Here is a 20,203-nt window from a genome sequence, read left to right on the forward strand (position 1 = left end):
TGGATACAGTTCATACTCTTCCTCTTCCGGATCTCTTAAAATTTATCAATAAATCCAAAAGATTTGTAGTAGAGTGACCTCAAACTAATTTATCCGTCTTACCACCCACTTTTTATCTTTCCTATCTCTATTCTATCTATTGAAATCTATCCGGGTGTAGTACAATGGTCTACTGACTGAGTGCTTGGACTTGTCCAACCCCCCACAAATCGAATCTAATCTAACTATTTTTCAAATCTTCTTCAAAATATTTTCCACAAGAATTTCCCTGAGTTACCTGCCCCAAAGTACTATGAAATAAAATAGGAAATGCCTGTCTGATATGAGTTGCATTTCGCGGAATTCTCTATATACTTGTATTTATATGGAAAACTCTAAAATAAATATAAGTAAAATCAACTGATCTGTACAGTAGTTCTTTCTTCATAGCGCCTTTGAATATTTCAAACAATCAAACATAGCCCAACACGCATTTAATAAGCTCTACACGCAACTGGACAGCTGCCAATCACACGCTTTCACACTTGCTTTTCAATATTGTGCACAATGTATGTTTGTAAGGGTGTATATACGAGTATTTGTAATAATAATGATACTATCACTTATTGCTATCAACACTCAACACATTCTGAAGCAGCATTAGTGCTGGGTGATTAGTGCATACATACACATACACACATTCAATGAACAGTCACATCTGGCACCCTTCATCTAAGTCCAATACTTGCTAAATACACATAATTAGGCTACACTGGAAGTGGCCACTATTCAATGTAACAGCATTGTTTAAAATCGAGACCCGGCCGTTGCCTTTGATGTTTTGCCGAAAATACACCTTAAAACATTTTTATGGCTATCCCAAAGCTCAGTCTAGTAGTTACAGCACAGTGGAGAGTACGAAACACATTTACATTGCCTCGGAAAATGGCGCAGTCGAAGTTTGATAAAACAATATGCCAAATTCCTTTGGCCACCTATATTATTACTGGGCTAAGTTTCTATTTACTATTTACCCGCATTGCCGCCGCCGTTGAGGATTTGGGCAAACACCAGCAGCCCTTCACCGCCGAGGATTGTACGCAAATCACAGCCAATGGCACTTGCATCTGTTACCGTGACAAGCACAACTTGACCAATGTAGAATGTGTGGCCGAGCAAATTCATATTTCGTTGAACGAAGACAATGGCGTCAAGCTCACCTGTGGTGGCGGTGTATTGAAACCGGATGTGCTAGCCAGTTTACCGCATTTGGGCAAACTACGCGAAACGGCTGAAATTGCCACGTACAACTGTTTGCCTGTCACCGAGTTGTTGGCCCAATTGGCACTAACGCCCAGCTACGTGTTGGATGTGAGGGGCTTGGCGTCGGTCGCACAAGTGTCACTCGAAACCTTCGGCCGCGATCTCGAACGCTTGCGAAAGATCAAAGAACTGGAACTGCATGCTGAGCCGCAGCAATCAGCAACAAACGACTTACAGCTTGTATCACAGCAGCTTTCTCCAGATATACTAGAGCCCATGCCATCACTTTTTCGCATCACAATTGACTTGAACTTCGCGCACTTGCCAACTGACTTATTCAGCCCAGTGCCCAATATAAACAGTATCGCACTGCTGGGTCAGCTGGAGGAGTTTCCCAGCTCAGCATTTCATGGTTTACGCCGTCTCCGTGAGCTCGATATGCAACAACATCGACTGCTGCATCGTTTGCGAGAGGACGATTTCAAATACTTGACTACTATTCGAGGATTATATCTGACTAATTGTAGCATAACAGAGCTACCAGCGCGTATTTTTGCACCTTTGATCCTCCTACAGCGACTTGGGTTGAAGGACAATCAACTGCGTGTACTACCGACCACGCTGTTGGCGCAGCAAAAGCGTTTACAAATCTTAAACTTGAGCGGGAATCTGTTGGAGGCTTTACCGGTGGGCCTCTTTGCTACTACCACCAGGCTTTTAACATTATTTTTAAGTCGCAATAGATTGCGACATTTGGACGCCAAAGTACTACCACCCTTGAACACCTTCATCGAGCTATCGGTGGACAACAATGAGCTGCGCACTATCGCTGCGGGCACTTTTGCCCAACCCAATCGCTTGCAGTTGCTCGATCTGCGCAACAATCAACTCGACTGGGCAGCTGGTGAGGACTGCGCCATCTTCGAAGGATTATGGAGCTTAAAACGACTGCTGCTGAGCAATAACTCGCTACACTACCTATGCGATCAGCTGGGTTCCAGCAATCACTCAACCAGCGCACTCTTCGTCATCGATGTGCGTCAAAATCAACTAAAGCATATCAGCCCACAACTGATCAACACTCTTAACACGAGTGAGACCATGACGTTCGCCTACCTTTCGGAAAATCCATGGGCTTGCAACTGTAGCACCCAACCACTGCTCAACTTTGTTAAAAGCAATCGCAAGCGTTTGAGCGATGCAAGCGACATGCGATGTGAAAATACGAAATTGGCACGCCTTTTAGAATTGTCCTTTACTGACTTTTGTCTGCCAGAGATGGGTGTGCGCACAGTGTTGGTGATCGTAGTAGTTTGTGTGGCTGCCTTGGGTTTAGCATTCACCACAACTGCGCTCTGTTATTACAAGTATCGCATTGAGCTGAAAATTTGGCTGTACACACATCGTTTGTGTATGTGTTGTGTGAGTGAGAAAGATGTCGATCGCGATCGTAAATGGGATGCGTTCATTTCGTATTCACATCACGATGAACAATTCGTCGAAAATGAACTGGTGCCCGGATTGGAGCAGGGACAGCCATCCTTTAAGGTTTGCATACATGTGCGTGACTGGCTGGCTGGTGGTTATATACCCGAACAGATCATTGACTCGGTGGAGCAATCGCGTCGCACGATCATTGTACTATCCCAGCATTTCATTGAATCCGATTGGGCACAGATGGAATTTCGTACAGCACATCAGTGTGCCGTGAATGAGGGACGTTCGCGTATAATTCTGGTGATCTATGGTGAAATTAAAGTTACAGAGCTTTTGGATCAAGAGTTGAAGGCCTATTTGAAGATGAACACTTACCTAAAGTGGGGTGATCCGTGGTTTTGGCAAAAGCTACGCTATGCAATGCCACACGCACAGCGTGGAAAGTGGAAATTTAGAGGAAATTCTAGCAAAATAGAGTGCAATGTCGAACTTTCAGAGGTTGTTGAGAACGGAAAATGAAGAAAATGTGTACTCATTTATAAGCATAGGTGCGTATTTGCAAGTATAAGAAAGTATTGTAAATATTTTGTATAGAAAATATTAATTTAATCAAAGTAGCTTTGGTCAAAAATAACACAGAAGTTTTATTCGTTCGGCCATATAATGAATATGTTGTTCCAGAAGAGAAAAGCTTACGGTGTTCTTAATATTGTAGCAGTTCTCTAGACCCTGCCAATGCGGTTGGATCAGCGATCGTCATCGCTTAACTCGTCTAACGGTAAGCCCAGGAAGCGCGCTATTTCGACAGGTTAGTTCCAGAGGAAGAGGGCTGTGTGAGGTAAGTGAGTTTGAGAGAGCATGTAAATAGGTGGCTTGTATCGTGCGGGGTACCTTCACATGCCGGACACGTATTGAGTATGTCGGGGACAATTCTGAATAAGTAGGAGTTTAACCTGCCACAATATCCCGACCGTAATTGATCCAAGGTTACGCGAGTCACACGAGGCAACTGAAGCTCTGCGTCTGCAATGGATGGTGGTTGCACTCCCTCAACGGCATTCGAGGGTCGCGAGGTTAGGAAGGTGATGAGAATCTTCCGCTGAATGCCTATCTATATACTGACCGATCCAGTAGTTGCAGTCATGTTTGCTGCCTTGGTGCCATGATATGCCTCCTGACTCACCTGCGAGGGTGACTCAGGCTCCAGCAAATGTCTGTAGGGGTGATTTCTACGGTAACATCCATGCAGGGTGCTCCCGGTGTTTGCTGGTTCACTTATTAATATGAGGATCCGAGGCAAATCTACTCAGAAAAGTATAATACAAGATTTTAGGAGAAATAACTTTATATAAGGTGGCGCAAAATTAGTCACCCAATCGGAAGATTTAAATTTTTGCAATTGGCGTCGTACGTCAATCGTATTTGACATTTGTGAACTAAATAGTTGCAGCATACAAACAGACAAGCGATGGAGGTCAAATAAAGATTATCATCATATTTTGTTTTGTGTTTTTTTTTTTGTTTTTAGTATAAAAGTTACTCAAAAATCAAATTCGATGATTAATTTTGCGCCACCTTGTATTAGACTTCAATGTCAGTGCTCTTCAGATATTATTATAAAATGCAAGCTGACCTAAAGATTCAATGTAGAGCTAGTATTTTTAAAAAGAGATAAATGGCGAACATTTTTGACAAACATTTTTGCAGGTTATTTAAGCCAAAGATTTCGTTTTTCTGTCTTTTGGTTCAATTTTTTTCTGAAAGAGATGAAGGATCATTTTTATTTATTTTTTTTTTTATTTGCTATATTTTACTGGAGTCCCTTCTGCGGTTCGTTTTAATGACAAATCAGCGTCTACTCCTGTGGACGTAGCCAATTTGTTTGCCGATTTTTTCACATCTAATTTCACTAGTGATGATACGTACTCGTTTTCTCCTTGTCATGATAATACACTTTCATCCTTGAATTTTGGCTATTTAATTTATTTAAACCTGGACATTGCGAATGGGATTTTGGGCTTAAGACCTTCTCTACAGACTGATAAGGATGGGCTGTCTGTAATTTTTCTTAAAAACTGCCCGGCTATTGTCTTTCCTCTCAAATTAGTTTTTAATAAATCTCTATCTTCGGGAGTTTTTATCAACGATTGGAAAATCACAACTATCACCCTTAATTTCAGGAGTGGCAAAAATTATGATGTGTGCAACTACAGGCTGATCTCGAAGCTTTCTATTATTTCTAAACTTTTCGAAGGAATTGTAAAAGAAAAAATGTACTTTGCAACTAAGAGCTTAATCTCGCCCAATCAGCATAGATTTATCTCGGGTAGGACTACAGTTTCTAACCTGGCTGCTTTTGGTGAATACTGCTTTGGAAATTTTGCTGAAGGTTTTCAAGTCGTCATTGTGTTTATACGGACTTTTCTAAAGCATTTGATAAAGTTTCTCATGCAATTCTATTGCGTAAATTAGCCTCGCTTGGTTGCCATTCTGTTTTCTTTCAATGGTTGAAATCTTATTTATCCGATAGACGATGTGTGGTAACGATTGAGGGTGAATGTTCGGAACCTTTCATTGCATCTTCAGGGGTGCCACAAGGCATTATTTTAGGGTCTCTTCTCTTCGCTCTATTTTTTAATGATATTTGTACCTGTTCTTCATTTGCCAACTTTCTTTTGTATGCTGATGATTTGAAAATATTTTCGGCCATTAGAAAAAATGTGGATGTTCCAATGTTGCAAACGAAAATTAATGCGCTCGTTCGCTGGTGCAGTAACTCTGGCATTTCTCTAAATATTAATATATGTTTTCATGTCACCTTCGCCGAAACTCAAAATGTTTTCCAGTCATCTTACAGCATTGATAAAACTTTATTTCAATCTGTTCATCTAGGGGTGATCTTTGACTCACATTTTTCTTTCAACAGTCACATTAACTTTATTGTGACCACTTCTTACTCAATCTTAGGAACAGTTTGATGTTCTCGGAGCCTTACACTCACAAATTTCTTTTTACTTCCTTTGTTCGCTCTAGATTAGAATATGCATCATTTATCTGGAGCCCCTGCCACCAATTTGCTATTGAGAGAATTGAACGTGTACAGAAGGTGTTCCTTAAATATGCTCTCAGGTCGTTAAAAATCTGAAATCCTATCCCTTCCTATCATTCCCGTTTGATTTTAATTACCTTAAAGTTTCTAGAGAGTAGAAGGTCTATGCTCTTACTGTCTTTTGTTTTTAGTGTAATTAAAGGAGAAGTCGACTGTGCATCCCTATTACGTTGCATTCACTTTCATATTCCTACTAGATCGTTGCGCAATACTTATCCATTTCATCGTAAATTTCTTACCACGAATTATGCGATGAAATGAATTAACTCTTCCCCATCCTCCGATAGTGTATCAATAGATTCACCATCCACAATAGAAGAATTCGATTTAACGCTTTCTTCTCTGAAGGGTAAGACTCCCGGTGGAGATAGAATTAACTACGTGATAGTAAAAAATATTCCTTCCTTCTTAAAATCCCGACTCGTTAACCTATACAACTCAATATTTAGTCAAGGATTATTCCCTCAAGCGTGGAAAACTGCCGCAATTATCCCCATCCCCAAACCCAATAAACCCAACTCCCTCATATCTAGTTATAGACCTATATCCCTTCTCCCTTGCATGTCAAAAGTTCTAGAGAAAATGATTTCCCGGCGAATCATCTGGTTTGCCCAAAAAAATAACCTACTTAGCCCACACCAGTTTACGTTTCAAAAAGGACTTAGTGTAATAGATCCACTTCTAATATTTGAACATTTCGCTAACTCAGCACTTGCCGATAGAAACCATGTATCTGTGCTTAGCTTAGATTTTGAAAAGGCATACGATGGAATAGGCTCTCACAATGTATTGGAAGAGCTAAATCGCTGGAAGATTGGGGAAAAAATGTATAATACTATCAAATCGTACTTATGCAATCGCAAATTTTATGTTCGTGCTAACAACCATGAATCCCAAATCCTTCCCCTCTTTGATGGCATTCCTCAAGGATCACCTCTATCTGTCATTTTGTTCATCATAGCTTTTAATGAAGTGAACTCTGTAATATCCAAACATCTGCATGTCGAACACTTCATTTACGCAGATGATGTAGTAATTTTTTCAAATACCAAAAATTTATCAGAAGTTAAAAGTACATTTAGCGGTATCCTTGCGGACCTCGAAGTTTGGGCACAAGCTTCGGGAGCCAGTATTTCTATGAATAAAAGTTCTACATTCCATATATGTATGTTGCAAGCATAAATGCATATTCCCACCTATATCCTTCTCCAATACCATAATCCCCCACACCAACACACTTAAAATATTAGACATTATCTTTGATAAGCGACTAATATATAAGCATAAGCATATCTAGACTAAACATAGTTAAATACTTATCCTCAAAGCACTGTTTGATACATTATTAAGTATCACTAGATCTCTAATCTTATCTAAAATTGACTTCGGACTGGTTATATAGGCACGGTAGGCAGGAAGCATCGATAGGTTGCACAAAAATGTCGACGAAAACTGCAAGCTGGGTTGTATTTGTTGATGATTATAGGCTGCAAAATCCGTTGGAATTGAAATCCTACCAGCTCCTTTTCAAAAGTTATTCATATTTTTATATTTCAGGTTGGGACAATTTGGAATAAATATCAAAAGTTATTTTCTAAATAGATATGTAAAAGTGTTGCATACTCAATACATGGTATATAATACCTATATCAATATTATGTAGCTATATTATATATAATAGTTACGATAAATGCCGCTAGGAGGCAGAGGGCAGTCGAGTGCTTTCCGCAATAAAAAAGTACAGTTTAAACTATTAATATTAGTGTTTTCTGGCAAATGTATTTTCTAGTTTTAGAAATTCTTATATAAGAAGATTAATTAATAATGAATAGTCAGCTGAATAGTCGGGTGAATAGTCAGCATCCGCTTTATAAATGCGATCATGAAGAAAATCGCACAAAAGTATGCGCTCTTTGTGGGAAAAAAATTATTTTCCAAAATAAACCTTCCCATCATTTCTTGCTATCTGAAAAACATATGGAAGTTATAAAAAAGCACTTTAATGGTGAATTTAATATTTATAATAGTAAACTCCCAAAAAGTTTATGTAGCTCTTGCCGACTAACTATAAATGAATATGGAAATGATATTTTCAAAAGACCTTGTCCAACTATGCCCAATTACGAGGATCTTAAATTATCAAAAGAAACAAGAACGATGGGTTGTAATTGTTACATCTGTCTAACAGCACGAGTTACGAGTCATAAAAAACAAAAAAAGGTAGAGGTCAAATTAGGGATTTCTCTACAAATATTGACGTAAACAAGTGTTTTGATGATACTTCGCAACAAAAAGATTTACTTTCTAAAAATGAAGCAAAGGCAACTAAACCGAGAACTTCTACTGAGTTATGTAACAGTTGTTTTCAACAAATAGGTAAAGGCATATCACATTATTGCAGAGGTCCTTCTACTTCTAATGCTCGTAAGAATGTTTTGAATATAGTACAAAAGTTGAAAAAAAAATATCCAACAATGAGAACGAAGATAAAGATGAGCTCGTGTTAAATACTCTGGGATCGAAGGTTCGGGTAACTGTTAATAAAAAAAAATAAAAAGAATTAAGATTTTCTGCCGAAAGATTAGACAATTTCCAAGCTAATACTGGATCGTCTACAAATGATATGAAAAAATTGGCTAACTTCATTCGTAGTTCTGCTGGTAGAAACTCAGTTCCCAAGAATTACAATCAACATTTGTATGAACAATCTAATATCCTGGAACACATTTATAAAGAAGGTTTCTAATATACGAATTCGAAACATCCCAAGATGGTATTAAACAGAGACCAGTTGGGTATGCTACTGCATCAGAACTCGTAGACTTTGTCTTTGAAAATCGAAACATTGAACATATTGAACAATCAAAAATAAAAGTAATGGCAGATGGAGGACAAGATTTCTTCAAAGTTTCTCTTTCAATATCAATTCCAGAAGACGACTTGAAAGAAAATGACTTGGATAAAAGTAAAAATGTTTCAACTTACTCTACTGGTGGAAGTATGGCAAATAAATGTAAGTTGACTAGTGTGTTTAAATTGCTTTTATTAGGCATAGTGCCTCGGATTAAAGAGACCTATGATAATTTTAAAATTTTGGTTGAATTGACGAAACTCAATGAGATACCATTTAAATTTGTTGGAGATTTAAAGCTCGTTCTATTGGTCAATGGGCAGCAAACTGCAACGGCTTTCTACCCTTGCCCTTATTGCTTCGTCACATTAAATGAATTAAAAAGTTATAATAAAATGATTGAGGAAAATTATATAAGCAGTGATGACAAAAATCTTGATTTAAAGACCTACAAGCATTTAAAAGATGACTACTTTAAATTCAAGAGCTTGGGTAATGACAAAAAAAAGTCTAAAGAATGTCGCACTACAGTAAATCACCTTTTATTCATTGAATACGGCACTACTGAAGATGACAACTTGTACGTACTTCAGAAGTGCATTCCTCCTGAACTACACCTATTACAAGGGTTTGTCAACCATCTTTTCTGGGACGATATAGTTAAAATTGAGGAAATTGGAAAGTATAGAGCGTTATTGTGGCCTAATAAATTAGGTATATCTCATAAAAGCTATCAAGGAGATATGTTTGAAGGCAATCAATGTCGAAAATTATTTAAAGAGGCCGATAATTTGCAGGATCCTGAAATTTACGAGCTTGCAGGACCATTTCGTTTACAGCCTTATATTGCTGCATTTAAAGCTATGAATAAAATTGTTGAAAAGTGCTTTGCTGCCAAAAAAGCTGATCTTACTGACTTTAACAAAAATTTAAAAGAACTCCGTGAAGCCTTAAAAAGTACTGAAATTGCTCAAACACCAAAAATTCATATTATCCTGGAGCATTTGGAGGAAGCAATCATATTCTTGAATAATGATGGCTTAGGTTTATGGTCCGAGCAGGCTGGAGAGTCAGTTCATAGCGAGTTCAATAAATATTGGAATAAATTTAAAATAAATTTGCTAGATGAACCATCTTTTATAAGTCGCTTAAAGAAAGCTGTCGTTACATTTTCATCACACACAGCATGTTTAAATTTACAAACTTAAGTTTACAAATTCTAAATAATATATACAGAAATAGTAACACATCTTAATATCTAAAAATAAAAAAAAATCTAAAAAAAAACAAAAAATCTGAAAAATCTGAAAAAAAACAAAAAAACTGGAAAAACATAAAAAAATAGAAAAAAAGGTACACAGTAAGTTACCTCCACGTGGTGTACCTTGGAAACGATTAAAATCGGCTAAAAACTTACGTAAGATTCTTTATTATTCTCTTGCATAATACAAATTCAAACGAGATTATACTTTTGATATTGATTCCAAATTGTCCCAACATGAAATATAAAAATATGAATAACTTTTGAAAAGGAGCAGGTAGGATTTCAATTCCAACGGATTTTGCATTTATAATCATCAACAAATACAACCCAGCTTGCAGTTTTCGTCGACATTTTTGTGCAACCTATCGATGCTTCCTGCCTACCGTGTAGGGGCACTGCGCTAAAACTCATCTAAAGCACCTAGAAGCACCTTACCACGCTGCAGTCAGGAGAAGCATCAGAGCCTTCCCCACTTCCCCCATAAACGTTACCTTAGCGGAAGCTAGACTTCGCACCATCTCGGAAAGGGTGGCCAACAATACAAGGACAAGTATTTTGAAGATAATTCAATGTAGAAACAGGCTTTTGTTTAAACACATCAACTCGAGTACTCAAAAATTAAACAGAAAGGGCCGGGAATCAACAATCTCCATCATTCTAAAAGAAGCCGAAAAACTAGATATCATTGCTCAGCTAGTACTTGTAGAACCTGCAATACATCCACCGTGGGTCGTTCCCAACTCGATGATATTGAACAATCTATCCAAACATTTAAAAGATTCCACTAATACAAACGAATACAACCAGATTTTTCTCGAAACCATTTCCCCATTGAAGAAAGATTGGGAGATCATTTTTACCGACGGATCAAAAACCGACACCTGCACATCGTTTGCAGGGACAAACGCAGAAGGTGTTACCATCTATGTCGGAATTTTGCCAAGATTCACTTCAATATTTACAGCTGAAGCAGCTGCGTTACTTGAAGCATTAATCTTTGCCTCCCAGAACTGTAGCAAGCACTTAATTTGCACCGATAGCAAATCCTCAATCGAAGCTATCTTAAACCCCACAAATGACACCCCGATGATAACAAAAATCCGCAATATAATTTCAATACATATAGGTGTAATCAAAATTATGTGGATTCCTGGGCACTCTGGGATAAATGGTAACGAAAAAGCTGGCAAGAGAGCGAAAGAGGCGAATAAAGAACCTCTACACACATTTGACTATATCACTTGCAATGGTACCAGATATTATATCGTAAATAAATATTAAGCTTTGCACAAGTCGTCGGATCTCAAGTGGTAAAACATTGATAAGCATGCACCTGGCATTGTAGGATAGCAAATCAAACTGTAAAGGTTGAAGCAAAACATACAAACTTGTGTTGAACTATTTCAATTCTAAGAGGATGTGAGGAATACCTGGGAGCACCAACTTCGAACGGACTAAAGCAATATATACGATTTTTCTAATGGATGGGTCTTTAAAATCACTAGCATAGCGTCGCAAAAAAGTGAAAGTGGGCATATGCTTTTGGAATAATAATGCTAATATGGGTACTGAACATAAAAGACGAATCAAAAATAACACCAAGATCACGAATTTCATTGACTGAGACAAGAGTTACATGTGAAACGTCATAAGTTGACGAAAGAGGATTCATGGACTTGGAAAACGTCATGTGATAACACTTACTAATATTAAGACATAGTCTGTTTTGTCAGTCATTCGGAGCATTCATGTTTTCCTATTCGATAGAGGGGAGATTCTGCGAAAAAGTTGCGAAAAAGCCTGTATTAGAGTAAATACGAGGTTGTTCAATAAGCTTTGCGATTCAATACGAGACGGCATTGTTACTAGCCTAAGTGCCTAATAGTTATGTTGGTACACCACTCTTCATATGTAAGTACGAAAAATTTTATTTCATTTTCAAACCATTTAGTACCGACGTGTCACAGTATTTTCTAAAATGGAAAAAATCAAGTATCGTGGGGTGATTTCATTTTTATTTTTCGAAGGTTTAAAAGCAAAGGCATGTTGAAAGTGTTAGGGACCCTTCGCCATCAATTAATACAATAGAAATATGGGTTGCTGAATTTAAATGGAATCATACAAGCTTTCAAACTCATCCACGTCAAGGACGTCCAAAAACAGCAACAACATCGGAAATCATAATCAGGGAACTAAAGTATTCAAAGACGCACGCCACAAATAGGAGCAGGAACGCGGCCAAACAGCCAAAAAGGGTGTGCGCGCCAATTATTATATATATACAGTAGGCCGGGTCGATTTGTAGGGAGGCAAAAAAATCGCCCATTGCTCTGTGAAAATCATATTCTAGGAATCAAAATAAGAAACTTTGCCGAAGGAACCATACCTCTAAAACGAATTCTGATGTCTCCCAATTTGGGTCGAACTTTTTAGTTTCTTTTCTCATGTAAAGGCCAAAAATTGTGATATTTTGAAATGAATGTATGGGGAACCCCCCAAGGGAGTTCCAGAGGGTGTGCCACTGGCATGGGTGGATCGGCCGTCCAAAGTTAGTGGGGGTCGGTCATACATTTGGACTCGATTGGAGCACTCTAAATGGGTCAAAGTGGGATTTTTCGTTCGACCCAAATTGGGGGACTTCAGAATTCGTTTTAGATGTATAGTTCCTTCGGCAAAGTTTCTTATTTTGATCCCCAGAATACGATTCTCACAGAGCAATGAGCGATTTTTAAATCGACCCGCCCTAATATACAGGGTCCGGCACTCGAAGTGTAACCAATTTCAGACCGCTTGCGCAACTAATGCACGGGCATCAGCTGTCTGTTGGTGAGCTAAATGATAATCCAGAGTATTGTTTATAAGCGCGAGGAAGCATTTTGCCGAAAAATCACAACCAGCTTTTTTCCGTGAGCTCGAGCACCTTAAAGTAAATACAATTTGTGTTTATCGCACCATTACTCGTTACAATGTTACTGGAAGCATCGCGAAACGTCATGGAGGCGGTTATAAAAACAATGCAACGTCACGTAAAATGGTGAAGAAGCGACTTGAGCGAAATCTCCGACGAAGAGCCAATCAAATGGCGGAAGAGTTGAAAATGTTTGACCCTAGCATCCGACGCATACTGAAAACTGATCTCAAGATTGGGTCTTACAAGATCCAAAAGGCGCATGATCTCACACCAAAGCAGCAACAAGTCAGATTTGAGAGAGCGAAGTAGTTGTTTCGCTTGGCCGAAAGCGGTCAATTTCCGAACATTGAGAATTTGAGCCCATCGATTGGGCACCAAGAGGCAGCAACCGACACAGGTAATGGTATTCTGGAGGTTGCTTTGAAGCCGTGGGCAGACAAACATTTCGAGGGCAGACTATGGACGTTCAACAGGACTCGGCACTGTCTCACAAAGCTCGAGTGAACCAAGAATGGCTAAAAATCAACGTTCTGAACTTCATAATGCCCACACAATGGCTCTTAAATTCTCTTTAGGCAATTTCGGAGAGCCACGTCCGAACTGAAAGATTCACCAGTCTCGAGTCGCTGAAAAAATCCACTGTCTGCGAGTGGATCAAAATACAGGGTGGGCCATATAGCGTTTGCTTTTTGAACCACCTATTTTACTTAAAGGTTTGACATTTACGAAATGGGACGCTATACGCTTGAACAAAATTGGGAAATATTGAAAACCTATTTCCAAAGTGGTGAGTCTTCTTCTTCTTCCGCGGTTACAGTAAATGGCGAGCGTTACCGTGACATGCTCAACGAGTTTTTGTGTCCAAAAATTTAAGAAGATGACATGGATGACATTTGGTTTCAACAGGACGGTGCAACTTGTCACACTGCCAAAGTTACACTCGAACTTTTGGCTACCGTTTTTGAAAACCGAATAACCAGCCGAAATTCCGATCTCAATTGGCCGTCTCGGAGCTGTGATTTAAGCCCGTTGGACTATTTTTTGTGAGGAGGACAAATGCTATGCGAACCATCCAGAGACGATTGATGCTTTAAAACACGAACCCGAAGTTGCCATTCATGAAATTGGAGCCCAAACAATCGAAAATGTGCTTAAAAATTGGGTTGATCGAATGGCCTACTGTAAAGCCAGACGTGGCAGTCATTTGAACGATATTATTTTTAATTCATAAATGACAATGTTCAATCTTCAAAATAAAAAAAAAAAAGTTTGAAAAAATATTGATTAGTTTTTTTTTATAGTCGATTCAAAAAGCAAATTTTACATGGCCCACCCTATACCTGCAATCCATATTCGGGCAGCTTGCGATTCGTTTCTGTACCATCTCAAGGTCAAGACAAAAGGTGATAATATCGGGCAAAAGTAAATTGATTCTTAATTCTGTATTATTTTTACACATTTTTTACTCTGAATTGTTTAAAAGTAATTTTCTAAACAAAGTTTATGGCCTTTTTAATTGGTTACACTTCGAATGGTGGACACTGTAATTGGTAGTTTTGATTATAATAAGTGTAATCATTGCCAAAGATGCAGTTTTATTTATAAGTTTCGTTTTTCACTCACAAAAAAGATGTACGCCACAAAGATGCACCTCCAAATAAGCGATTTTATGCATACCTAAAAATAAGAAAAATAATATTTTAATAAAATTTGTATATAAATTTACATACATATGTAGTTGCTGAGTCATAGGTAAAGATATGAAAATCTATAAAGCGCCACCTGAAATGTTAAAAGCCATAACCAATGAAATATACAAAATGCACTTTTTGATTGGTTATGATGTCTTTCATTGGCACATTTTCCTGACTTAGCACAAAGTGCAAAAGCAAAAAATCCTACACGCAGAGGTTCATACTTTTCAAAAGGTATTATTAGAAGAAAACCCAGATATTGGTGTCCAATATGCAAAGCAGCCATTAGTAGTAGTAGTATTTATTGCAGATAAAAGTAAAATATACAAAATTTGAAATTCACTTATTGTAATATTAAGAAAAAAAATTTGTTTACAATAATTTAACGGCAATGGCTTGAGCCGTCTGTCGATTTGTTTCTCGTACAAAACAATTATTCGGTTTACGGTTTTTAAAACCAGTTAAACCCTTTTATTAAGTAATCTCTGTATCTAGAGGCATATTTAATGAAACGCAAAAGTTTATCCCAATGATAATTTTCCATTCAGAATCTCAATCAGTTGTGAATCATTTAAGGTAAATTTTCCGAAAAAGACTTTTCTGTATTCACTTAATATTGGGCAGCGCGCCAGGAACTGTGCTATGTTTTCAAGCTCACCTAAATTACACATTGAGCAAGTTTTATTTTCTGTGTCAAACCTGTTGTTATTTAAAATTACCATGTCACTTCTAGTCCTCATTATCCACATGCTTGATTCTATATCATATATTTTTTAATAAACCAAGTAAACCTTTTGACCAATTTAATCCACTATATATCCTACTAGTACTTAAGGGGTTAGGGGTAGTCAGAGGCCCGAAAAAATGATGATTTTCACGAATTTTTTTTTGCTACTTAATTAATTTATTTAACAAAAATAAAAACATAGCATAAAAACATCATGTTTTAACTTGACTTCACCAAAATTTCAAAAAAAAAAAATTAATAATTGCAAAAGTTATCGCTGTTTGTGTGAAGCCCGTTTTTCCAGAAGTCCCTTTCGGTGAACATCACAAGTCCTTGCAGATTCATCTAAAACCAATCGGACAAGAAAAATTAGTTTTATTAATAGATAATCTTGTGCCTGATAGAAGCTTTTTTTTCAAAATGAACAAAATGGCGGCCTCAGAAAATTTTTTCCAGATTTTAGAGAAAAAAACCAACAGTTAATTGTTAAAAAAAAATCGAAATTTTTGAAAAAAAAAATCCTTCGATCAGGCACAAGTTTTTTATGTTTTTCAAAAGCTATATAAATTTTATTGAAATCTACGTAGCGGTTTTTAAGTTACAGTGTTCACCAGTTTGAAAAACATAGTTTTGAGAAAAACGCATTTAAAGTTTTGCTATCGGCTCCGGAGCGGCCGAGCGCCCTTTGTTAATTGTTGAATAACTTGAAAAGTATTTGTCGGATTCACTTCAAATTTTTACACAATATTTTTAAAACATTATACTTTAAGAAAATGCAAAAAAAAAATCAATTTTTTGAAAATTCTGACTACCCCTAACCCCTTAAGACATTGTATGTACTGTGGGCAAAAAGTAGGGTGAATTTATTTGTCAAACTTCGCGGGATTAAAATTTCGCTCTAGTTATTTTTGGTTGGCAGCACTGTTAATAACATCTGGGCCAACGCAGAAAAATGTTTATAAGTGGTACAAAGACCTCAAAGAGGGTCGAGAGCGTGTTGATGACTTGGAGCGCTCCGGACGACCATCGACGTCAACAGATGACCAACACGTCAATAAAATGAAGGAGTTAGTGCTCAAAAATCGTCGGTTGACTGTTAAAGACCTTACTGATATAATCGGAATATCAGAAAGATCTGTGAAAACCATTTTGAAAGACCGTTTGGGCCTACGAAAAGTCAAATCTCGTTTGGTACCGAAAACTCTCAATTTCTTGGAAAAAAGTCGCCGCGTTGATGTGTGTGAAACAATGCTTTCAGACTATCAGGACAAGCTCAAAGGCATCATTACAGGAGATGAGACTTGGATTTACCTGAAACAACCGACCAATCAAGCGAATATCGTGCTAAAGGCGATATGTCATATGAAATTAACTGATTAATGTACTCTGCCATGCTATAAACCTCACGGAGCCCTGGACCTTTCCAACGAATGCAACCGCAACCGTGGAAATCCGTTCGTGCGTTCTGGAGTTATATAGGGTGGGCCATGTAAAATTTGCTTTTTGAATCGGCTATAAAAAAAACTAATCAATATTTTTTCAAAGTTTTTTTTTTATTTTGAAGAATTAACATTGTCATTTATGAATAAAAAATAATATCGTTCAAATGACTGCCACGGCTGGCTTTACAGTAGGCCATTCGATCAACCCGATTTTTAAGCACATTTTCGATTGTTTGGGCTCCAATTTCATGAATGGCAACTTCGATTTCGTGTTTTAAAGCATCAATCGTCTATGGATGGTTCGCATAACATTTGTCCTTAACGACTTCCCACAAAAAATAGTCCAACGGGCTTAAATCACAGCTCCGAGGCGGCCAATTGATATCGGAATTTCGGCTGATTATTCGGTTTTCAAAAACGGTAGCCAAAAGTTCGAGTGTAACTTTGGCAGTGTGACAAGTTGCACCGCCCTGTGGAAACCAAATGTCGTCCATGCCATCCTATTCAATGTTTGGAAACAAAAACTCGTTGAGCATGTCACGGTAACGCTCGCCATTTACTGTAACCGCGGAAGAAGAAGAAGACTCACCATTTTGGAAATAGGTTTTCAATATTTCCCAATTTTGTTCAAGCGTATAGCGTCCCATTTCGTAAATGTCAAACCTTTAAGCAAATTATGAACACATTTGACATGTCATTTGTGTTACCATTCTCAAAAAAATACATAGGTGGTTCAAAAAGCAAACGATATACGGCTAACCCTGTAGCGTCAGGAAGGAAAATCCGACTTATTTTTATATTATAGGTAAATCTTTTAAAAAGTTGGAATCTTGGATTAATATTTCCTTTATAATGGAATGAACCATAGTTTTATGAAAAAAAATTATAATCTTAGTTAATTACCAAAAACTATAGTTTATATATAGTATATACATATAAAGTTTTATCATTATGTCACTCAGGCAACGCTCTCATTTCTATATCAGCAAAAACTCAGCAGCTTACCATCCTTTTTGTCGCTGCTTCGCTGTAGGGCATCAAGGGGAGCCGGTTGCAAATACCACGAAATCCCATGCCGCTGAATGCACGCACACACACTCCCACATGTATTTGCATGCAGATACACTAAAATTACTTAAGCATTATTGTGGCTATAAACAAATAATCGGAGGCCCTTAACGCGGCTTAATGATCCGCTTCAACACAGTAATGACCGACTATAAATCTTCATCGCTTATCGCTTTTCGTGTGCTCGAATATCAGCAAACACTACCTACAACTTCCGTGAAGTCGCTGCAATGGGGAAATATACAAATCTTTATGCACGCACACACACACACACACACACACAAAGGTGCATAAGTATAAACATAAAACAGCACTGGTGGACACAAAAACTTTTTAAGAGGAATTTGATGTTTAACAAGTTCACGCTTGGCTTTGGATGAGGGCAAACGACTTTTACAACAACCAATTGCATTGGGCTACACTACTTAAACTTTTCGTTTGTGTTTTTTGTGTTGTTATGCAATGGGGTTGCAAAATACTTCGCATTCGAGGTTTTCATTACACGGTTACCCAATCGAACAAATGTGGCTACATACTTTTACATATCATTTCCATAGTTTGTTAGGGGTTGTTAGACTTAGTAAACTAGTCTGGGGTTCCAATAGAACGATGGATTTAAAGGTATATTTTACCACAAATCTACTAATATAATAAAAAATTGTATTCCAGTAGTTAGGTTAGATTAGATTTGTGGGGGGTTGGACAAATCCAAGCACTCAGTCAGGAAGGCCATTGTACTGCACCCGGACAGATTACAGTGGAAGAAATAGCGAGACAGGATAGTTACAGTATGGATGGTAAGACTGCAAAATTTCGTTCCTGCAGACATGCAAAATGCTTAGGGAGCATTGAAGCGAGGGAGATATTAACATTTTCTTCGATAGTCAAGCTGCAATCAGCGCTCTGATGACACCATGATGCAGAACGAAACTAAGAAACTCCAGTAAGGAGAAGATCAAATCTCTTGGGTGTGTAGGTAAAATTTCTCCGATCTGGGTTCCAGGACATATGGACATAGAGGGAAATGAATTTGCAGATCAGTTTGCCAGAAAGGGAAATGAATTCGCCTCAGAGACCTCTTACCCGGTCATCGCCATCCCCCTGATAGTTGTTAAAAGGGAACCGTACAAATTATTTCTCAAGAAAGCGCAGCAAAGATGGGAGTTCCATTTCTTCATGTGCTATTTCGAAACCACTTTGGCCCCAGTACAATATACAATAGACTCATCAGAAAGTCCTTTGGACTCCTCGCCATTCAGGAAAAACTAGGGTTACCATTTAACCCCCATTGCAGAAGTTGTACGGACCTTTCAGAGAAGGAGACTGTAGAGCATTTTCTCTGTACATGTCCGGGTTTGGCAGCGAGACGACTAAGGTCACTGGGCGCTCTTTTCTCCGACAGCCATAAATCCAATCAATATTCTCCGTTATATCAACAGCTCTGCCTGTTGGAGGTCTAATAATGGTATCAAAACGGCGCTTTAGTGCTACTTGAGGAGTGCCAGACTGTCACTTCAACCATTGCACATACCTACTTATTATTCCGCGAATCTTTCGGATTCACTGATGAATCTTAAGAGATCCCGAAGAGGAGGTGTATGATATTTATTCATACTCAGTACATTGACGTCCACAAGCCTAAGCCTGATTCTAGAAAATGCGTTCCCTGTAATACCACAATGTCCAGGCAGCCAAATAAAATAAACTTTGTTGTGTGTGTTTTGCAACACTGTTCAGTTTATATCCCCACTGTCCGGTTGCGAAACCTAATAAGGTTATTTATGTCTACACCGGCCAAAAACCGGTTTGCCAAGAGTTAACATTCTCGCCTAGGGCAGAGCGTTCACTCGGGAAGTGGAATATAGTTTCCTTTTTTTCCGGTTGATCACAATTATGGCAGTATATGTTGGAAGAGATATCCTTTTTGGATACTCTATCTCCTATGGACTAGAAGCCAGTTATCACTGCCGTAAGTCTGCAGGCATCTTTAACTTTCTGCTACCTTTGCATGTTGTCTGATCTCCCCTTTAGATACTTTAAGGACATTACATTCTTGATTGCACACAGTGGAGTGAGGACCGATTCTGCAAATTCGTCCGCTTCACATATCCTTCAATAATCCGATGTCCCGGGGAGCCAAATTAAGGTAACGTTATGGTTTTTGCACAAGGTGGTAAGGCTATTTCTACTTTATTCTATTCAGCTTGGATATCCGAAGGAGTAGCGATACTGCCCTTAAAAGAGAAGTTTGGTGGTTTGCTGGTATTAGGAAGACCCACAGATTTTCCAATTCCAGGTCACAATCCATTTTTGAACCATCCTGTTGTGTCGAAGTTGCTTAGTAGAAGTCCCATACTCCATTCCTCCCGAGATGGGAGGAGAATGGCAAAATTCCCCTTGAAAGTCACCGTGTGGACGATTTCATCAGTGCCCTCCGAAGTGAACTGAATTTGTCTCA

General features: G+C 38.2%; 1 protein-coding gene across 1 annotated transcript; it reads left to right on the plus strand.

Annotated features, from left to right (window-relative positions):
• Nucleotides 1–924: 924 nt before the first annotated feature.
• Nucleotides 925–3,198, plus strand: LOC129238083 (toll-like receptor Tollo). The gene has a single exon (XM_054873122.1). It carries the CDS (start codon nt 925–927, stop codon nt 3,196–3,198), a length of 2,274 nt encoding a protein of 757 aa, XP_054729097.1.
• Nucleotides 3,199–20,203: the final 17,005 nt, after the last annotated feature.

Source organism: Anastrepha obliqua, chromosome 2 (genome assembly GCF_027943255.1).
Source record: "Anastrepha obliqua isolate idAnaObli1 chromosome 2, idAnaObli1_1.0, whole genome shotgun sequence".
In the NCBI taxonomy this organism is placed as follows: domain Eukaryota; kingdom Metazoa; phylum Arthropoda; class Insecta; order Diptera; family Tephritidae; genus Anastrepha; species Anastrepha obliqua.

Excerpts from the sequence above, each read along its gene's own strand:
- LOC129238083 (XM_054873122.1), top strand. The coding sequence starts at position 925 with ATGGCGCAGTCGAAGTTTGATAAAACAATATGCCAAATTCCTTTGGCC.